General features: G+C 41.8%; 1 protein-coding gene across 1 annotated transcript; it reads left to right on the top strand.

The window, feature by feature from the left end:
* Positions 1 to 3,868: 3,868 nt before the first annotated feature.
* Positions 3,869 to 17,018, top strand: FAM124B (family with sequence similarity 124B). Its single transcript, XM_006890318.1, has 2 exons — positions 3,869 to 4,600; positions 16,386 to 17,018. The coding sequence occupies exons 1-2, from the start codon at positions 3,869 to 3,871 to the stop codon at positions 17,016 to 17,018; spliced, it is 1,365 nt and encodes a 454-aa protein (XP_006890380.1).
* Positions 17,019 to 22,426: the final 5,408 nt, after the last annotated feature.

The following is a 22,426-nucleotide window of genomic DNA, read 5'->3' as shown; positions in this document are numbered from 1 at the left end:
TTGTTATGATCCACACATTCAAATGCCTTTGCACAATCAATAGAACTCATTTCAACATTCTCTGCATGCAGCCAAAATTCACCTGGTGTAAAAAATTACAAGCCTTGAGCGATAGCCTCTTCTGAATCCAGCTTTTGGCAGTTCTCTGCCAATGTTCCATGTGGTTTTTGAAATAATCTTCAGCAAGATATTATTTGCATGTGAGATTATTTGATTGTCAATTTCCACGTTCTGTTGGCTTACCTTTTTTTGGAAATGGAACAAGTAAGAATCTCTTTCAGCCAGTTGGCCAAGTAGCTGGCTCCCAGGTCCCTAGACGGATGAGCATGTCCAGAATTGCATCTGTTGGTTGAAACATGTACATTTGTATCCCATTAATTCCTAGAATCTTATTTTTTCGCCAATGCAGTCAGTTCAGCTTGGAGTTCTTCCTTCAAACTATTGATTCTTGAACATGTGCTACTTCCTGAAATAGTTGTGTTGATTAATTCTTTTTGGTACAATTACACTGTATATTCCTTCCATATTCTTTTGATGCTTTCCGCATTGTTCAAGATTTGCCCATAAAGTCCTTCAGTATTGGAACTTCAGGCTTGACTTCGTTCTTCAGTTTTTCCAACTTCAGAAATGCTAGCATGTTCTGTCTGCCCTCTCGGTTTCTAACTCCAGCTGCTTGCACTTTCCATTATAATACTTTGCTTTGACTTCTTGAGTTGTTGTTGTTTTTTAAAACTTTGTACAATCACTAATGCATTTACTGCAATTAAAAAAAAAACACAAGCAAACCACAACCAAAACCCATAAACACAATAGCATATAACAGCGTCATAACAGAAGAATATCCACTTTTCCAACGTCGTTCTGTTCATGACCATAGAACATCTCCCCATGGCTCTTCTCAATTCTTTCTGAGCCCCCTTCAGAACCAGCTGTTAGTCATAATTGTTCCATCAGTATCTTCAAGGATGCCTTCAGGGACTTTGACTTTCAGATGCCAGGCTATCCTTTGACATTTTCTGTTAAGCTCTCTTACTTCCACATTATTCCCCCTTTTTTTAAAACTTATTTTTATTACAGGGCATGTTTTAGAGTCTCTTCTGCCAGCCATTTTGGTTCTTTCCATCTTTGTAAGGATCTTTGGCTTTTTTCATTTGTGATGTCCTTGAATCTTTTCTCACAGCTCAGCTGATCTTTAGTCATTTGGTGTCCAGTGCATTAAATCTCTTCTTTAAATTCACTTGGGATACACTCATGGTCATGTTTGGTTCTTTTGGACTCCTTTTAGTTTTCTCCAACTTCAGTTTGAACTTGCATCTGAGGAATTGATTCACCGTCAGCCCCTGGCCTGGTTATTACTGCTGATATTGTACATCTCCAACATTTCTTTGCATAAATGTAGTCAATCTGATTCCTCTGTAGTCTATCAGGTGATATCCGAGTGTAGTCACCATTTTAAATTTTTTATAAAAGTATTTGCAATGAATCTGTCATTCTTTGCCCAAAACTCCATCATTCAATCTCTAGCTCTATTTCTGTCACTAGAAATTGAGGCTTTTTACCACTTTTTGCAGTCTGAAATGACTTGAACGTATAAGAAGAATGCATTAATAATAATTGATGACTGGAATGCAAAAGTTGGAAACAAAGGAGAAAGACTGGTACTTGGAAAATAACGCTTTGGTTTCAGAAATTGTGTAGGCAGCTAGCCAGAAGCAAGATTAGTACCATCACCACAGTACCCGCCCAGCACTCCCCATTCCACCTTGACTCATTATTTGCCTTCAGATTAACAAAATCTTTCAATCTTGACAGAAATTACAGTGCTGAGAGGAAAATCATGTTTTCAGAATTTTGATGGAAGATTAAAGCAAAATCAAGGAGGAAAACATTTTCCCGTATAAGGACTTGCACAAAATGCTGGGACTTAATATCTTTGTCTCAAGGCTATAATTTTTTTTTCTCTTCAGATTTTTAATGTTATTTCCAGAATTTCAAAGCTATTTCAAACATCATGGCTTTGTCTAAAGTGCCAGTACAATCAGTTCTCCAAGTGGAGGGAAAGGAGAATGAGAGAGATACACACCATGGGATGAAAATGTACTCCCTTCAAATGATGAACTAAGAGGAGTTAAAAAACCAAAAAATGTGAGTACCTTCATGTCTTGGAAAAACGACTATTGTTTTTTGTTTTTTTTAAGAAACAATGCAATAATTTTATTCATTTTATAAAAATAGCTCAGGGTACCCACCACCACCAAGTCAGTACCAACTCATGACAACTTTTCATTGGGGAAGGAGGATGGAATCTCTTCCCTTGCCATTAACTGTCTCTGAAAACCCGACGGAGGGTCAGCTGTGGGTTGGTTCTGACTCAATGATATGCTGCAACAACCACACAACAAACCCTTACAGGAGATTACCTCCCCCTTCTTCCACAGTGTGGCTCATGGGTTCAGACTCTTGATTTTCCAGTATCACGCAAAAAGGGCTCTGAGGTAAGGGAGGCTTAGTATTTAGGTCCAGATAGTCATTTATGCCTTAGAAGTATAGACTGTGAAATGAGGTTTGGTTTTGGGTTTTGTTTTTTTTTTTTTTTTGGTTTTGGTTTTTTCTGGTTGTTGTTGTTGTTTCTTTTTTAAAATTTTATTTTAATGAAAGTTTAAAGACTCTTTGGATTTCCGTTCATTCATCCTTGCACACTTTCCTCCCTGCCCACCCCTTCCCCAAGTTTGCTTTTCTCTGAAAAATGACGATTTTTTTAAAAAAGTTTAAGCAAAACATAGTTATTTATTGGGCTATTGAGAGCAACTAAAAGGACAATCTATCTATAAGCTATATTTTGTTTGGTTTTCCAACATAAAAAGCTTTAGGAATTGTTAGAAGGGTTGGCTAGATTTAGAAAGTGAGTCAGAATTCACTCAGGAGCAGTGATTTTCTCTGATAATGTAGTGATTAAGCCTTTGGCTGTTAACAGAAAGGTTAATGGTTCAAACCCAGGAGAAAGATCTAGTAATCAGGGTCCATGAAGATTACAGGCATGAAAACACTACGTGTCAGTTATATTCTGTCATGTGGAGTTGCTGGGAATTGAAAGTTGACTCAGCTGCACCTAACTCCAAAATAAGACTTTAAAAATAGAGTCAGTGTTCACATGGTGAACATTCAAAAGTATTTAGCTGAAATTCCTTCTTTTCAATGCCCTGGCAAAATATTTTCAAACTCAAAATAAAACAGTTAAGACAAAGGAGAAGGAGGAGCTGGCAAGACGACAAGTTATGAGAAAGTGTGAGGACAATTGCTTTAAAGGAGTCATTGTGTTGGAGGAGGAGGGAGCGTGAGAGGCTTCTGTAAACACCAGGCCATGGAGTCGGAAACCAGAAGCCATTGTGGAGCTCCAAAGTGGAGAGCTTTTCAGCTCAACAGATTGCTATCAGCCTTGCAGAGCCAACTCGTGTTCCTTTTTGTCTGACCATTTCCTCTACTGAGTGTCTGTTAGAACCACCCACTGGGTTGTTTCCCAGGCTTACAGGTTTTTAGGTCAAATAGAATCCCGGGAACGCCTGGAAAAGGCAAACACAGGCAGCTCCATTGTGCAGAAGAAGCTGGATAACCGCACCTGGACTGCGGCAGAGGCCAGTGGAGCAGAGCGTGTGGGATCCTGGATGACACCAGACCCCGTGACCAGGATCAGGCAAGGGGTGAAGAAGAGTGTTGCTCTTAAGTGGCTGGTGTGGCTGAAGGTCTGAGGGTGGGCCAGAGGCTCCGCTGGAGATGCAGACATGGCCATGCCACTCCATGGCTGACTTCTGAGCACTGAGCAGTGGGTATTCAATGCTTTCTCTCTTTGTCATCTTCAGGCAAGTCAGCTATGGGTGAGAGACAGGAGTCCTTGGCCCTCACAGTCCATCTCCTTGCCAACTCTGGGCACGGCTCATTTCTACAGCGAACACTAGACCAGCTCCTGGATGGTATTTGTCCAGAGGTTCCCCTCTTTCTGGTGTCAGAGAGAGTCAGCCCCATGAAGTCTTATGAGAAGCACCACGCCAAGCACTCCAGGTTCCCAGGGATATCTGTTTTACTGTTCCTGCATGAGAGTCGGGGAGAGGAGAGGATGTTTCGGGTTCTCAGCTCCCTCCAGCATTCGCCTTGGCAATACTACCCCACTGAGAACGCCCAGAGGAAACTCTGTCCCTCCCTGCTTGCCAGCCACGACTTCTACAGTCTGGACCACCAGATGCCTGTGTGGGGAGTGCGGCAGGTGCACTGTGGCAGTGAGATCCTGCGGGTGACCCTCTACTGCAGCTTTGACAATTACGAGGACGCCATCCGACTCTACGAGATGGTCTTGCAGAAAGAAGCCACCTTGCAAAAGAGCAACTTCTGTTTCTTCGAGCTCTACTCCACCTCGAGCTTCACCCTGCAGCTCTCCCTGAAGCAGCTGCCCCCTGGGATGTCCGTGGACCCCAAAGAGGCTGCAGTGCTGCAGTTCAAGGTTCAAGAGATTGGCCAGCTAGTGCCTCTCCTGCCCAATCCCTGCGTCCCCATCAGCAGCACCAGGTGGCAGACCCAGGACTACGACGGCAACAAGATCCTGCTGCAGGTATTTTAGCTTTGCCTCTAGGAACTCGATGAAGCACGTGGAATTGTGTTTCATCTGAGATGTAAACTGGTGGAGAGATGATTTATTCTACTGGGTCTCAATCTGGGTGCACGTTAGAATCCTCAAGAGAGCATTTAACCTTCCTACTTCAGTTAAATCAGAATCTCTGGGAGGCACACACACATGGGTGTTTATCAAAAGCTTTTTGGATGAGTCTAACGTAATGTAGCCCTGGGAGTTACTAACATATTAAAAGGGAACCCTGGCATAGTGCATAATATATCAGCCAAAAGGCTGACAGTTTGACTCCATCAGTTGCTGCATGGGACAAAAAAGAACAGTCTCCCCTGTGAAGATCTGTTGTTGTTGTTGTTAAGTACTGGGAGCCAACTCTGATTCAGAGGGACCCTATGGATAACAGATGGGAACTTTGCTCTTCTCAGTGCCATGGTCATGATCTCTGCCTTGTTCAAGTCCATTACTGCTGTCACTGTGTCAAACTATCTTATAGAGGATCTTCCTCTCTTTTGTAAAGATTTCTAACTTTGGAAATTCCTGGAGAGTCACTGAGTCAGAATTCATTCCATGATAGTTTGCCAAACAATGAACAGAAAAACCTTCTTTTAACAGATCAAAGACACTGTTGTCAAGTTGGAAGGGACTCTTAGCTGATCCTCTCAGGGGTTTTGAAGTTGTAAATCTTTCAGCAGAATATCCAGTCTTCCCCACCCCCCCATAGCTGCCGGTGGATTCAAACAATCAGAGAGGCGAACCCAGTAATCACAGCTTCCCGAGGGCCACGCCACCAGATCAAAACTCAACAGATAATGATCTTCAGACTCTGGAGCTTGTGACTTTCATCAGCAGTTTGTAGTTGTATCAGATAAAAATCTTGTTCTCAGATTTTCCTTTTACAATCTGATTTGGTTGACCAGCTCAGGCCAGACCAGACCCTGTTACCATGGAGTTGACCTTAATTCATGGCTACTGCTTGTGTGTCAGGGTAGAAATGTGCCCACGGGACATTCAGTGGTTGATATTTTGGAAGTAGATCACCGGCACGTTCTTCTGAGCTGCCTCTATGTGGACTTGTACCTCCAACCTTTCAGCTATACCCAAATACTTTACTTATTCTTGGGTTCAGAAATATTATAAACCTTTTTCATTTGATCTTGGGAAGTTGTAAATTAAGCTTTGAAATGGTAAAATTGATGCTCAAGTGATTTCGTATCTGAGCATTTTATTCTATTGTTAAAATTTTCTCCTAAATCAAATTCACTTGTTAAATCTCTTTCAAAAGAGAATCTTAAAGTATTTTTTTAAAACTATCCTATTAAAATGGAATGAGCTGGTATAAATACAACCAGAATATCATCTTTAGTGGATGTTGGTGGTGATTAAGTCTTTCCAGTTAGTAGTTGTATGACCTTGACCTTGTGCCTCAATTTCTTTATTAGCACAATCAGGGAAATGAAAGTATCTTCCTGTAGAGTTGTTATTGACACTAAATTATTTGAGTTTTTAATAAAAATTTGTGATTTGAGTGAAAGTTTACTAAACAAATTGGTTTCCCATTCAACCATTCAGTTTGTTTGACAACATTAATTACAACTCCCACAAAGTAATCACATTTTTTGCACTTCCTCACTCTCGTTGTAATTTTCATTCATCATTCTAGCCTGCTTTTTTCTGCCTTCAGGCCTTTATCCTGTTTATCTGTCTGTCTATATATCTGCTGTTGCCTGTAGTGCTTGTGTATCTCGAAGTCTTCCCTTTATTTCATGGTATTGTGTTTCTTATAAAGTGTTTAGCTTAATATGCAAAACTTAGTCTTTGCTGTTATGGTTCATATTATAACCTCTAGATATTTTAGAAGGCATAGAGATTCTCACTGGTAGGCCAATTGGTGGCACCATGATAGATGGAGAAGAGATTGAGTTTGTTAACAATTTCAGTTTGCTTGGCTCCACAATCAACACTCTTGGCCCAGCAGTTAGGAAATAAAAAGATCAAATGCATTGGGGAAGTCTGCTGTCAGGGACCTTGCCAAAGTGTTAAATAGCAATGATGTCAGTCTAGAGACTAAGGTGTGCCTGATTCAGGCCATGGTCTTCACAATTACTTGCTATGCATGAGAAAGCTAGACAATGACAAAGGACAATAGAAGAAAATTTGATCCCTTTGAGTTGTAGTGCTGGAAAAGAGTATCCAACATATGGACTGCTAGGAGAACATATTGGTCTGTTTTGGACAGGGTGAAACCAAGTTTCTCCTTGGAGGCAAGGATATTATTGAAGCTCTGTCTCACGTACTCTGGGCACGTTTCCAGGAGAGACCAGTCTGTGGAGAAGGACATCATTCTCTGAAGGGTGGAGTGACAGCACAGGAGAGAAAGACCCCAGATGAAATGGATTGACACAGTAACTGGGGCAATGGGGTGAGGTGTGCTGGAGTCAGTGAGAGTAGGATGAGCATACAGCAGGGTCCAGAGCTGCGGTACATAGGGCCGCTATGAATTGTGGGCAACTCCACGGCACAGAACAACAACAATTTGAGTGACTACTAGCCCCACAGTTAATGCTTCAAACTCATCCAGACATGCCTAGGAATAAGGGCCTGCTAATCTGCTTCTGAAAGGTCACATCTTTGGAAAAACAAAGGAGCAATTCTACTCTGCACACACGGAGATGCTGTGAGTTCAACTGACTTGACGGTAATGAACTTCAGAAGCAACTAAGCATTTAAAATTGATTATTTAATCCTGATAACAACCTAGGAGAACACTAATGTCCCTGTTTTGCAGATTAGAGAACAGAAGAATGGAGGTGTTCAATTACTTGTCTCAGAAATTGCTCAAAATGTTTCTCAGGCTCCAAGTCCAAAGCCCATGTTTAACCATTTAGCTCCAATGCTCTGTGGCATGAACGTGTGTGTATAAAACAGAGAGCAGTACATAGACTCCTAACCCGTGGTTTCCATTCATGAGAGATGGTGAGAATCTACGCTAAGCCATGGTGGATGAAGGAATAACAGGCCCTGAGCAGATTTCTCTATCCTTCTGTTAGACCTGTTGTGATCAGCTTAGACTTCCTGGTTAAATAAACTATGAATCACAGAGAGTCTATCTTAAAGGATTTTTAAGTGACCTTTTTGGACACAGGCGAGGCAGGCACTGTTTCTGTTAAGTTGTTGTTGATTGCTGTCGAGTTGAGCATGGCTCATAGCAACCCTACGAACAAAAGGCCTGAAGCCTTTCTATAACTATCATCGTTTATCAAAGTTCATAGAGTTTCCAGGGGCATGTTGTTTAGGCTGTGGATACCCCTCCTGCTTCCAAGCTGTCTGTTACTATGACTCACTAACTTCTAAGGCATCTATAGGTTTTCCTTCTGTCATAATCTCCAGAGTTTAAAATCAACCTCACTGTCAAACAAAAATATGTGTATGCCAGTCAGGGGTATGTTTCAAATGGTTCCGATATTGCAGGCTGACTTTTTCTTTCTGAAATATACTACTGATTGGTAATTGTTTTATAAAGTCAGATCAAATTTGTTGAGGGAAGAATGACTTAATTTTTTCTTTTTGGTAGAAGCAGCATGAGTCATATAAAATGGCCTATTCACCTCTCATTTTCTAGGAGTCTGGCGGTTTCTATGGAAGCAATGTTTGTTCCCTCCTTCTCATAGACCTCCCCGAAGCCACCACCCCTTCTAAGTCTCTTGGAAGTTCTCCAAACTGTGACTGTTCTGACTTCCCCACTGGAGAACACTGGCTTTGGTCCCATCTACTTCATCAGCCTAGGCTTTGCCCGCAAAATGGGGGAGTGTCTTCTGCAAATTTGTGCTGGGGACCTGATATCATAAAAGGTCCTGAGGAAAACTCCCAAAGGCCTTGCGGCCTTCTTTATAAGAAAGTTCCCTGGGTGACACAAATGGTGACATTGTACTGGAGTATGAACTCCCCGGTGGAACTGCAGGAGAAAACCCTAGCAGTCTGCTTCTGGGAGATGGATCACAGCCCAGAAAACTGTGGTGCCATTCAACCCTGTAGCCTCATGAGTCAGGATTCACTTAGGATGTGCCTTCTCAGAACCAGGAATTTCTCAGGGGAGAAAATCTAGCCTGAATTTCATTGAGCAAGAAAGACAAGGGATAGGTGATCAGTCTTTGCCTTTTATGACAGTTTTCCAAATCTGATTTACAAAAACCAAAGACACTACACTAATTCCTTTCCCCAGGATCCCTGGTGGGACAGTAGTTAAGGATTTTCTTGCTAATCAAAGCACTAATGGTTTGAACTTACACGGTGGCTCCATGGCACAAAGCCCTGGTGGTCCACTCCCAGAAGAGGGTGAGCTCCCTTGAGGCCGTAATAAATATAAGAACAAATCTGGGGAACCCTGGGACAGGCTGAGTTGCAGCTCATTAAAATGATAACACTTATGCCTAGGGAGCTTTTGCTTTCTCCGTGAATGACATCTTTGATGTCACTCCACAACTTATTTGATCCTTGGTTGCTAATCATCAGATCTATTCTTGAGATGATTTTAAAATTCAGACAGGATAACCTCAAGGTGCTCATGAGGAGAGATGCCAGTTTAAAGACTAAGGTGTGCCTTATCCACGCCATGGTGTCACCCACAGCTTCCTATACATCTGAAAGATGCTGGATGAATAAGGGTGACGGTAGAAGAATCGATGGTTTGGGCCATGGTGTTGGAGGAGCGCACTGAGTATCTCATGGACTACCTTGGAGGAAGTGCAACCAAGGCATTGATTTGAAGCAAGGATGGTGAGAACTTGTCTCATGTACTTTGAGCATGTTGCCATGAAGGACCAATTCTTAGAAAAAGACCTATTCTGGGAAAGGTAGAGAAGGTCAGAGAAAGCGGTGAAGACCCTCACCAAAATAGGTTGACAGGTAACAGTAACAATAGGTTGGAGAATCCCAAGGAGGTATAGAATACCATCCTCTACCATGATGGTATAGGACAGGACGAGATTCAGATCTATTGTTCATAGAGTTACTGTAAGTCTTAGTCAACTTGCTGGCACCTAACAGCAACAACATGCCTGGAGATGCAATGATCTTTAAAAATAGAATTTTTCTTTTGTTATTAATAATGTTACTGTTATTGTTGTTGTTAAATGCCACTGAGTTAATGAGACCATACAGAATGTAGGGTATATTATAATTTTAATGTTGGCTGCATTTTACAACAAGGCCAGTATAGGCACAAAGACACACACAGTGGAAAACAGGGCCATTAGACGTGGTTTTCAAGCAAAGGAATGCCAAAGGTTACCACAGCCAGATACCTGCAACCCAGGGAGAAGCTCACAGGGGCCAGAGGTACAACCAAGAGCCTGACACGACTGGTTAGCTGCTAGAGAGGAAGAAAAGAAGTTTCTCTTCTTTAAAGTCACACACTTGAGGTGTTTCTGTTACAGCACCATGAGATAACTAAGACACAGCCTACATGACTTATGGAAGAAAACAATACCCACAAAGGGGTAACTGCAATTACAAATGAATCTTCCCACATAGTATTCTCCCATATATCTGATACAGAGGCGTGTGGGAGTGATAGTCTCAGTGGGACACTTCAGAAAGTGTCCCTCAAAAATCAAACCTAGTAGTGGCTGAACTGGATGATCCAAAGGGATTAGCCAGGCAGAACCTGGAGGAAGGGCTTTCAAACATGGGCCATAATGGAAAGAGAAATGTGTGGTATAACATTGTCTTCATAGGACATGTTCCTCTCCTGCACTGTCCCTCCACCCTTCCAAGCATGATGTCCTTCTCCATGGATCAGTCCCTCCTAGCCACAGGCCCAAAGTATGTGAGACGGAGCTTCAGAATCCTAGCTTCCAAGGAGAGAAACTTGGTTTCACCCTCTCCAAGACAGACCTATTTGTTTTCTTGGCAGTCCATGCTATGTTTAAGACTCTTCTCCAGCACCACAGCCCAATTTACAGCCTCAGATATCCAACGAAGGGTCAGCTGTGAGTCAATTCCAACTCTAAGCTATGAGTTTGAGTTTCTGAGTTTATTAATACTTCTAGGTTTGCTCAAGAAGTTACTGTTCCTGAGACTAGTGGGCTGACATTAGTGGATCTTCTGGTAATATCAGTTATTTGGAAAGGGCTTCATCTCCCGTGCAGACAAGTGTGGTACAGCCTCTGTTTCTCATATTTGCATAATTTGTGTCCAATTATAGCTGCATAATTTTTTCAGAGCAGGTGAAATTCTGTTTGCTATCTTTCTGGCATCACTGTTAGTTAAAACAATATTATCGTCCCTTCATGGTTTCAGTCTGCTCCTTAACTACGTCATCATATTTTCCAGGGCTTATTCTTAGCTTCTTGCTTTAAAGTGAAGAAAAAAAAATGAGTAGCAAATCATCATCTTGTTAATCAGGTTTTGAACTTGAAATCATTTAGCTTTTAACTTGTAATGCTCTGCAAATATTATTAGAAATGTAAGTTCTAACTTGATACAAATTCCTGGAAATGCATTTCAATTTATTTACTTTTTGGGGGCAAGAGGTGCTTTGTTTTCCCTCGAGGGATTTATCTCAATCCCTCGGCATTGTTTCTGCTGGAACTTCTTCATCCCAACCTCCAGGGATGCATTTCTCTGTTAAATACTTTGCACTGTTGTAATGTGACTATTGCAATGTGACTGAAGATCTTACACTTTCTGGTTTTTTAGTCAACATTCTCTCTTGAAAAGATTATAGAATTATCCAACAATGATTGAGTTGTCTTGAATTTTCTTAATAAACATTATAAAGAATTTATTTCTGCTTATAAAGTATAAAATTGGGTATCTCTAGTGGGATAGTCCTCATGGGGTTGTGCTGTTACAAGGTGCCCCTCTCTGGAAGTTCGAATCCACCAATGGGAAAGGGGTGAGCAGTCTCCTCTCGTATGATTTACACCTTTGAAAAATCTGTTGGAGGATCAGTTATGAGTTGGCTCCAACTTGATGGCAATGAGTTTTCTTTAAGATAAAATTACCAGAGTCTTGTTCTGTAGATGGAGTCCTTGGGCTGCACCAGTGTTTAAAAACTTGCTATTAATGAAAAGGTGGGGGAGGTGAGTCCATCCAGAGCTACTCTGAAGAACGTGTTGGCGATTTACTTCCATAAAATCAGTCTTTGAGAGCTCTGTGGGGTACAGCTCTCCTATGATATAGGTGGGGTGACCAGGAGGCAGAATCAAGTACATGGCAAGGAAATTTCCTTTCATTTCTATGGGCAAAAGTTTATTTTTATGTTTGTATTGAGAAGATGTTTAGTGATTATCATGTGTCAGGCACTGTGCTAGGTATTTAAGATAAAATGATGACAGTGTCTACAAGTGTTCCCCTTTCCAAGGGAGAAACTGAGCAGTAAACAGACAATTGCAATAAAATATGGTAATTACAGTGATAGGAAGCCTTCCCCAATTATCTGATCTTATCAGAGGATCTGCTGATGTCATCCTCCAATGCTATGGGAACTGCTGGTGATGTTGTGGAGTACCGTGGAGTTGGGACCAACTCATACCTGACTCTCCAGGCGGTCTTCAGGGGTGCTTTAATCTCATGGGAGGAGACTGCTCATCCTTGTCCTGTTGAGAGGCTGGTGGATTTGAACCATGTGCCTATGGGGTGACAGCACAACTCCTTATCATTAGGACCCCAGAACTCCACACTGATTATGTTGTTGTTGTTAAGTGCCGTCGAGTCGCAGGTGACTCATAGCGACCCTATGAAGGAGAGTCCTTGACGCTTGGGTGACTTTCATCCTCTCTCCAGGTTCATAGGGTTTCCAGAGGCAAGCGATTACAGAAGTGGATGACACTCCTGCTTCCAAGCTTGTTTTAATCGGGGAGCTCCACCCCACTCTCTGTCCGCATTGGATAGCCCATCATTAATGCATTTGGCACATCAGTGTCACAGTGTTCAGCCTCACAGCAACCACAAGTGACCGTGGTACGGCAACTTGTACACCAGGGCTATATGACCTAGAGGAATGTCTGAACAAAAACAATGAAAGACTGGCCGGAGGGCCACAGATTAAAAGTCACCCACCTTAGGCTTGGTAGCATCACTTTTTGTCCACTGGGCCAGCTGATCTCTCTCTCTCTCGAAGTTGATATTATTGTACACTGATTATAGTAATGCCAATAACAGTAAGGAACACATATGGAGCATATACTATGTCCCAGGCACCTTTATCACTTAATTCTCACATACTCTCATGATGTAGGTATTTATTATGTTCCTTTACAGATGAACTATCTGAAGCACAGGAAAAAGAAACAATTTTCCTAAAGTCCCACAACTAGTAAGTTATTATTGTTGTTGTGTGCTGTCGAGTTGGAACTGACTCGTAGCTGACCATCCAGAGGGCTTTCAGAGGCTGTATGCTGTCTGGCAGAGATTGCCACTCCTCCCATAGAGAAACAGGTGGATTCAAACCGCATGTCTTTGGGATTTCAGCGCAGCTTCTTACCTCTAGGCCACCAGGGCTCCCTACTAAGTGGAATGACTAATATTTAGATAGTATAATTTGTCAACTTGCTTGACTCCTAACAGAAAGGGTGGAAGTTCAAGTTCACTTAGAGGCACCTTGGAATAAAGGCCTGGCAGTCTACTTCTGAAAAATCGGCTCCTGGAAAAACCTAGGGAGTGCTGTTCAACTCTGACAAACATGAGCTTGCAGAGGCTGCTGGACAGAAACTCAGAATCAACAATGATGGGAAAGATTCCAAGAGGAAATGGTAGCAGATGAGGGTGTTTTATTTGGGGGGGGGCAGTGGTGGTGTTTATTAGTTTATTATTTGTATATGTTCTTTTTTAAAAAAATACTTATTTATATAATTAGTTTCATTTACTTTATATTTTATTTATGTGCATTTGTATATGTTGGGGGGGGGTTGTCCACTTCAGTCTTCTTAGGCAGATAAGTTTGAAATAAAAATGATTGCTGTTATGATGCACAGTGAAGCCAATTCCAACTCAGTGCCAATCATCCAGGAGATTCTCAGAAGAGCGTGATTTTAATGATTTTAATGAACATTTACAGAGATTTTAGATTTCCATTCATTCATTGCTGCACTTTTCTCCCTGCCCACCCCTCCCCTCCAGTTTGCTCCTCTCTTTGAAAAGAAAAAAGAAAAATTCCTTCATTGGTATACAACCCCCCATCCCCTCTGCCCCCAGCCCCAAGTACACTTCTCTATGCAACCTTAATTCTGGACTCCTGTGATAACCATAAAACTATATATCACCTTTAATCTGTTCTTTCCCTCATCTGTTTCAATGCAGTATACATAATTTATCCAGTTTTTTCTCAGTCTTACCCCAACCCTGATGTCAGTCCCATTATACAACAGTGGCACCATGCAGTATTTGTCCCTTTGTGCTGAGATATTTCACTAAGCATAATGTCCTCCAGGGTTACCCATTTTGAATACTATTGCATGAGTTCCTTGTTTTTCAATGCAGCGTAGTACTCCATTGTGTGAATATACCACATCTTCTCTATCCATTTGTTTGTTGATGGGCACTTAGGTTGCTTCCAACTCTTTCCTACTGTAAACAAAGCTGCGATAAGCATGGGTGTGCATATATCTGCTTGGATGTCAGTTATGGTCTCTTCGGGGTATATTCCCAGTAATGGATTGCAGGGTCAAATGGTATCTCTATTTGCAACTTTTTGAGAAAGCTCCACACCACCTTCCACAGTGGTTGCACAATTTTACATTCCCACCAGCTGTGAATAAGGGTTCCAATTCCTCCACAACCTCGCCAGCATTTGTTGCTTGATACTTTTTTTGAATTAGTACAACTCCTTACCCACCATGCCACAAGAGTTCTTTAAAAAATTATTTGAACCATCAACAAACGAATGGATAGAGAAGCTGTAGTATATTCACACAATGGAATACTATGCTGCATTGAAAAACAAGGAACTCATGCAATATTATTCAAAATGGGTGACCCTGGAGGACATTATGCTGCGTGAAGTATCTCAGTCACAAAAGCACAAATACTGGATGGTGCCCCTTTTGTAAAACAGGACTGACATCGGGGTTGGGGGAGACTGAGAAAGATGGATTAAATAATGTATACTGCATTGAAACAGTTGAGGGAGAAAACTGTTTAAAAGAGATATGTGATTCGATATTTTTGTCATAACAGGAGTCTAGAGTGAAGGCTGCATAGTGGAGTGGAACCTAGGGGCAGGCATTGTAAAACACTGAAATAATTTTTCTTTTACTTTTCCAAGAGGGAAGTGTACTGGGGTCAGGGAGGGTTGGGAGGGGAGAAAAGTGCAACAATGAATGAATGGAAATCCAAAGTCTTTGTAAATTTCCATTGATATTAATAATATCATTTATAATAATAGTATTTGGAGGACGTATATTCCAGGCAAAGGAAAGATATACAATTGCTGACAGTAGGAAAGTGTGAATCAGAGTTAACAAACTGAAAACAGTTCACTTTTGGCATACGAGGTTTTAGAAGAAAGTGGTGGTGACTTAGGCTACAGTGAGAGGGAATGGACCATAGAGGAAGTGAGAAAAAAGTAGCTGATGGGTAGATTCTGACTCAAGACCAACTCAGGAGAGACAGGAAGATAGAGATCTTTGGGGGAGGCCTTGAGGAGATGAGCCCATAGACTGTGTGACTGATAATATACATGAGGCCTGGAGAAGGGAAGATGATGTTGCCTTGGGCAACATGCCGGCATCAGAGCGCAGAGAGCGAGCCAGCTTGGTTGCTGTGAGGAGGAAAATTAGTTTAATTCTGGACGTGTTGAGTTTGAGGGACCCCGTGAGACCTCTGAATGCTAATGCCTGCAAGCCAATTGGTAGATATGCATACAGTTTAAGAGCCAGATTTGAGCTATAGTTTCACTTTGGGGAGCCTTTGGTACTGAGCTCATAATTGAAAGCCTGGCTGGGAGGCATGAATGTGGGTAAATTGCCTTGGGAAATTGTGTGGAGTGAGGAAAGGGCCAGGTCAGGAGTGGAAATACAGCAGTAAATAGAGAAGAGGTTCCTTCAGTGCAAAGCAAGCTGGTTGAGAACAGCAAGGCGGAAGAGAGGCTAGAAGCAGCAGGTGAATACTAAAAATCTACCAAGAACACGAGTCTAAGAGAATCCTACCAAGAGTAGATTCAAGTAAAATAAACGACAAGCAGGCTTGCAGTAGACAGTCTTGAGAGTAACCATAGGCTTTGGGGGCATTTGAATTTTTCTTTTTATGGCATTTGAATTTTTATTTTTATGGCTGTTAGTACAGCATTGCTAACCCTTGGATGTAATTCGTCGGTGCTGATGGCCTGTTAGCTAAATAAATGCTTAAAAAAGCCTACTGTATAAATGTCTTTCTGAATATAGCTTAACAATAGGATCCGTAAGAGGTGTGCTGTTGTTATAATCTGATTCCAAGCGACTTGACCTTGTCAGAAGTTAAGGTGGAGAGTCCAAGTGAGTGATATCTGGGGCCAATGCTGATCATATTGTTTTGTTGTTGTGAAGTACCATTTAGTCAGAACCAACCCATAGCAGACTCTCCAGTGGGTTTTCAGAGGTGTTAATCACACGGGAGGAGGTTGCCTCTCCTTCTCCCACATTTTATACTTCACAATTCAGTTGTACAAATCACTTCTGTTCACTTCAGCAGCTTGACAGAACGCTTGTTTGGGTGTGGTATGGTTGAGGTAGATCCTACCTATCCCAGACACTAGTGAACAGTAAATATCTCTTTCATTTGTTCTTCTTAGGTCCAAACGAATCCAGAGCTTGGTGCGAGGAATGGGGAACTTTCTTCAGGGGCTGACATGCTTTCCCAAGGCTCCAAGATGGCCTCTGTGTCCACAAAGAACATTCCAGAACCAAGGAGCCGGCGAAGCCGCACCAGGAATTGCAGGTTGGCTTCTCTGGAGCTTCTGGAGCCTGGTGGGAATCTGTCCTCAGAGAGCCGCAGTGGCGCTTCGTGGAGAAGCCCTAGCTGGCCGTTGCTGGCCGGCAGCCCAGTCACAGACACACAGCTGCACCTGCCTTCTCCCGACAGTGTGTCTGGGGTGAAGGCCCACAGCCAGGGAACCCACCGGCCGAAGCTCGAGGCAGAGACGAATGTGGACACAGGGTTCACGGTGGTCAATTCTGAAGCCGGGCAATCCCCTCCGAGCAGACTGCAGAGAGGTTTGCACCCCAGTCAGCCTCTGTCCTGCTTGCCAGCAGCTTGCTCAGGGACACCTGGGTCCCACAACAACAGAATCGTGGAGGAGCGGGACATCCCTTTGTCCCGTGCTGGCCAGCGTGACCCTGATATAAGGAAGACAACCTCAAAATGCCCTCCTCACCAGACAGCCCAGACAGAAGAAAAAGGTGGAGGAGAAGAATTCTTTATATAAGATAGCATTTTCCAGAAGCAAAGAATGGACCTATTTCTTGTTCAGGACAATAACCCACAGGTTGCCTATTGCAGCCCACACACAGCTCTACATTGCTTTCATTACAGAGCTTGGCAAAAAGGTGCTCCGAGTGGTTGTTTATTTGCCATTAAGTCTTAAGGGAATACAATGTACCATCTTAAGTTCCCAAGAGAAGCACTAACCCAGCAGAGCCTACTGAGTTCAGCTTCCAATCAGGATAATTGCCTTGTATGCAAATGAATCAGATGTGTTGCGCAACGCTAATTAGTGTGTGTAATTTGTTTTTAATTTTTACTTGGGCTGCATAGCTCATCCCCCTGGATGCTTTGGCGTGCTTATTTATTGTGCTTTTGAATTTTTCCATGACCCTCTTTTGATAACTAGGCCCCTAGTCACTCCATACCCTTTAGTGAGCGCTTTTGCCTTGAAGCTGTTTGCCTCTGGAATGAGTGAAAATGCAGTATTCTGAAAATGATTAGTATTCTCCCCTGTTCAATAAGCAAAAGCATCAGAAGTCAAAACAGAAAGAAACAAACTAACTAACACAAAACCACGCATAAAGGAAAGCTGCATTTAAGGGCTTGCTTGCTCTTGAGTTCATGTGTTTCAATGTTATTCTGTGGACTGACTGGGTGGACTTCTGAGCTGCGGCTGCGTTGGCTACAGCACCAAGTCAGGACCCGCTCTTCTGTGCGCTGCTCCTGTTTCTTTTTTTAATTTCTTTGCACAGGGCTTCGGTGGTCAACAAGGAGTCATGTTACTAACCCAAAGGTGGCACCTTTTGGAGGTTTGAATTCACCTGCATCTCTGATGGAGAAAGATGGGGAACTACCTCCCAGAAGATTTACAGCCTCAGAAAGCCTGTGGAGGGTCAGCTATCAGTTGGAACGGCCTGGACAGCAGTGGGGAAGCGTCTTCGCAATGTTCACTCATTCAACAACAAATATTTATGGAGCACTGAGGTTATGTGCTTCAGTGGTGAGATTCTCACCTTCCATGCAAGGAACCTGGCTTCAGTCCCTGGTCACCTTGAGCCACCTGCTGTCAGTGGAGATTAGCCTGTGTGTACCTTGCTAAATAGATTTCAGAGACGTTTACAGATGGAGATGGTTTAGGAAGGAAGGGCTGATCTGCTTCCTAAAATCAGCCGGCGGACACTCTATGGCTTACTCCATGGACACTCCAGTGGTCCAATCTGCAGCTGCCCTTGGTGATGGTACAAGGCCTTTTGCTCATTGAGTACTGGTTCACCGTGAATCAACATGACCAATCTGATGGCAGCTAACAAGCAGCTGCCAATAAGGTTGAACAAGACATTGTACAATCTGGTCATCAGACTCAAAACTGTTGGTAATTCTTTCACCGTGATAACTCCTTTGTACTCTGTTGACGTATGTGCTATAACAAAAGATTGCTAATAGAATTGATTTTATATACATGAGAGTGTTGGATATTGTTCCACAATATAAATATGTGAGGTAGCGTTATTATTGAAATGGTTTTTCAGATCTTTGCTTGCAATTTTTTAATAATTTTTTGTAAAAAAATAAGTTTTTGTGAAACCAAAGATATAATTAAAAATTCCAACTCTAAGACTTCTATTATGCATATTTATTGTTTCTGCATATTTGTTTTGTGTATTTGTTATTTTTAAAACTTGTGTATTTACAAAAAAATGTTACAGGAAATATAGAAAGCATCGTAAATAAGTAAGCATACCCTGAAGTTCAAAAAAGATTGTATAGAACAAGGATAAACTGTCAGTTTAATAGAATGGGTCATATTTAAGCATACTGTCATTAGATGCCATTGAGTTGATTTCAATACTGTAGAGTGAAACATGGTCCAGTCCAATCCAGTCCATAATCACTGCTGTGTGAGAGGGTCTTCCCCTCTTTTGACGACCCTCGGTTATATCAAGATGACCTCCTTCTTCAGTACCCAGTCTCTCCTAATAATAAAGCATCACATCGTCCTTGTTCTTTTTTATTCATCTTTTTAACATTTTATTCATTTTAATGAACATTTACAGAGATTTTGGATTTCCATTCATTCATTGTTGCACTATTTTCTCTACCCCCCCAGTTCGTTCCTCTTTTCCCCCCCCTTTGAAAGTCTGTTTTAATTGTCCCATTGTCACAGTGCTTGTCAAAAGCAGTTCTGATTAATGTCCTTTGTCAGTGTGTCCTTTGACATTCCCTATCTCTCCTCCCTGAGAGAGATTTCACCCTGATTCATAAGGAAAAGGGGGCGGTGTATTCTCTTAGCTCCTTCCTGCTGAAAAGGGATGCTGTAGGTTTCAGGGTGATCTTCTCTCACTACTCTAAAGGGCCCCTTTGGCAATAGGAAACACGTAGACTATTGTGGAGAATTTAGATGCACTGTTATCAGTTGTGCTTAGCCATTCATGTTCATATCCTTGAAGATACATCATGGAACTGTTGCAGCCTAGAAGACACAAATTTAACAAGTTAAAAGTATGTGAGTCAAAAACTAAAAGCAATCCTATTCCAAGTAGAGGTTCTAACAGTGGCACAAATCAAGTTACAGAAGGAAGGTAATTCTTAAAATAAAAGGCTTATTGACTAGCACTTTGTCTATTATAGTATAAAGGTTAGGAACCACACAATGTAGAGGCTCAACTATGTCATTTATTGTTCTTAAGTCCTGGACCAAATTCCATCTACCACTGGGTTGTTGTACAGCTTGGAAGTCCACATGCAAGGCAGAGGTGAAGTAAGGAACTGCTTATGAGGTTTTCCATCAATTCCAACAACTAAGAAATGGTGAGAAGAGTTGGGACCTCAGAAGGCATTTAGGACCAAATAATAGGCTCTTGTGTCCAGGAGAAAATGAATATACTTACCAGTAATGTTAATGCTCATCCACAGCTCTTCTGGAAGGATCTAAATCATTGAAGCATCCTCCTTTGTTTCCAGCTGGGAGCTTGGGCCTGTCAGTCCTTTCAGCCATGAGGACCTGATGTGGGCCACCCTTGGCCATGTGTCCTTCAAATCCACACTTAAAGCTAGTGAGTGGGAGCCTCCTCTCTACTCCCTTGCCTATCTGTGGCTCTTGTCTGTGAAACTGTCTACTGAAGTGGCCCAGCTTTCCACAGTGGAAGCAATTCTGACCTTTATTACCTTTGGGTGGCATTGTTTATGAGTAAGACTTCCTTTTCCCGACACAGGCCCTAAACTGGCAACAATAGGTGCCCCAATAATTTTGGCCATTCTCTGGTCTTTTCTCTTACTTCTAGATCCCAGTTGTTAAAAAAGGGAAAAATTTAAACAAATAATTTTGAACAATATAATCTTTTAAATTTAAGGATAGAAATATTATCAATATGATCATTCCCAATTCAGAGATACATGTTCAATGCAGTTCCTATTTTCCATGCATGGTTTTGGTAAGAAGAATATTGTAAATGTGGATACAGTTCCACTATTCCTCCTCCATGCCATGATATAGTGTTATTAGCATGAGCAGTTTATAAATCCATTGCCTTCCTTACTCTAACTTAATTTTTTAAAATTTAAATTTATTATTAATTTCAGTAAAAATTTACAGAGACTTTGGATTTCCATTCATTTATTATTGCACATTTCTCCCTTCCCATCCTTCCCCCCCAGAACACTACCTTCTTGGAAAAGTAAAAGAAAAATTCTTTCATTGCTTTACAAACCCTCCCCCAGGTCCACTCCACCATGTAGCCTTCGCTCTAGACTCCTGTCAAGACAAAAATACCTAATCACATATCCCTTTTAAACAGTTTTCTCCCTCATCTGTTTCAGTGCAGTATATATTATTGAACCCATCTTTCTCAGCCTCTCCCCAACCCCAAGGTCAGTCCTGTTATAGAACAGTGGCACCATGCAGTATTTTTTTTTTTTGTGACTGGGATACTTCAGAGACACCCACTTTGAATAATATTGCATGAGTTCCTTGTTTTTCAATGCAACATAGTATTCCATTGTGTGAATATACCACAGCTTCTCTATCCATTAGTTTGTTGATGAGCACTTAGATTGTTTCCAAGTCCTTGCTATTGTGAACAAAGCTGCAATAAACACGGGTGTACATATATCTACTTGTATGTCAGTTATGGTCTCTTTGGGGTATATTCCCAGTAGTGGAATTGCTGGGTCAAATGGTATCTCTATTTGCAACTTTTTGAGAAAGTGCCATACTGTTTTTCACAGTGGTTGCACCATTTTACACTCCCACCAACAGTGAATAAGGGTTCCAGTTTCTCCACAACCTCGCCAGCATTTGTTGCTTGCTGTTCTGTTAAATTTTGCTATTTTGACTGGGGTGAGATGATATCTCATAGTTGTTTTAAATCATCCTTGTTCTTAAGACACATTCCAGCTATGTTTCTTCTAAAGCAGATTTCTTTATACCTCTGGCAGTTCATGGTGCATTCAATGCTGGCCCTGCAGGGGGTTTTCAGAGACTATAAATTGAGCTGAAGGAGACTGCCCATCTTTCTACTGTGGAGCAACTGGTGGATTTGAATCAGGTGCCTTTGGACTGTCAGTACAACTCCTTACCTCTAGGCTATCAGGGTTTGGTATATTCAACACCCTTCAGCAATAATTCAAAGGCATGAATTCTTACTCAGCCTTCCTTATTTGTTGTCCAGCTTTTACACTCATACAGAATAACTGAGACTATCCTGGCTTGGGTCAAGTGCACCATAGTCCTCCAAGCAACATCTTTACTTCTTAACCCTTCAAAGAGACCTTGTTCAGCAGATTTGATAATGCAGGATGTTACCATCTGACAGTGTGGACCTGGAAGAAGATAAAATCCTTGACAAGGTCATTGTTTACTCTGTTAATGATGGCACTCTTTATTGATCCAGTTATAAGCATACTTTATTCTTTAAAATGGGGAATTTATAACTATTTTAAGCCTGAGAGATTCCTCATGACTGGGGTATTTTCCTTTTCTCTAGACACATATGAAAAATTAGAGGCATCAGAGTTGTTTGATTATTTTTAACTTTACTGATAGTATTCCATGCCTTTTACAAACATTAATAAAAAATCGCTAAACATTAAAAGACATGTTGGCATTCGGAAACTTGTGAGCCTTTCTGTTAGAAACCTGTGAGCCTTCCTGCCGAACCAGGAGTTTGGAAAAGCAGAGACAGGAGATGGGCAGCCTTGATGTACACAGGCAGGTGTAACGGATCTCTCAGCCACCAGCTCCATCCACCATTTACTCCAAGAGGGTGTCTGGGGAGCAGGCTTTGTCCTTCCACCACCTCTCAACAGTCATATTCATGGAAGAGACATGAGGGCAGAAAGGAATTCGAGGAAAGGCACAGAGAAAGATGGAGAAAGAGAGAAGGAAACCCCGGGAAAGAAAATGGAGCCACA

This window comes from Elephantulus edwardii, unplaced genomic scaffold (genome assembly GCF_000299155.1).
Source record: "Elephantulus edwardii isolate Elephantulus edwardi_28Jun2011 unplaced genomic scaffold, EleEdw1.0 scaffold00087, whole genome shotgun sequence".
NCBI classification, from domain to species: Eukaryota; Metazoa; Chordata; class Mammalia; order Macroscelidea; family Macroscelididae; genus Elephantulus; species Elephantulus edwardii.
This window is presented reverse-complemented; position numbering and strand designations above follow the sequence as displayed.

What these genes read in the sequence shown, in the direction of transcription:
- FAM124B (XM_006890318.1), top strand. Translation starts at nt 3,869, where the DNA reads ATGGGTGAGAGACAGGAGTCCTTGGCCCTCACAGTCCATCTCCTTGCC. An exon ending in GCAACAAGATCCTGCTGCAG is followed by an intron (nt 4,601 to 16,385) that starts GTATTTTAGCTT and finishes TGTTCTTCTTAG; the next exon opens with GTCCAAACGAATCCAGAGCT.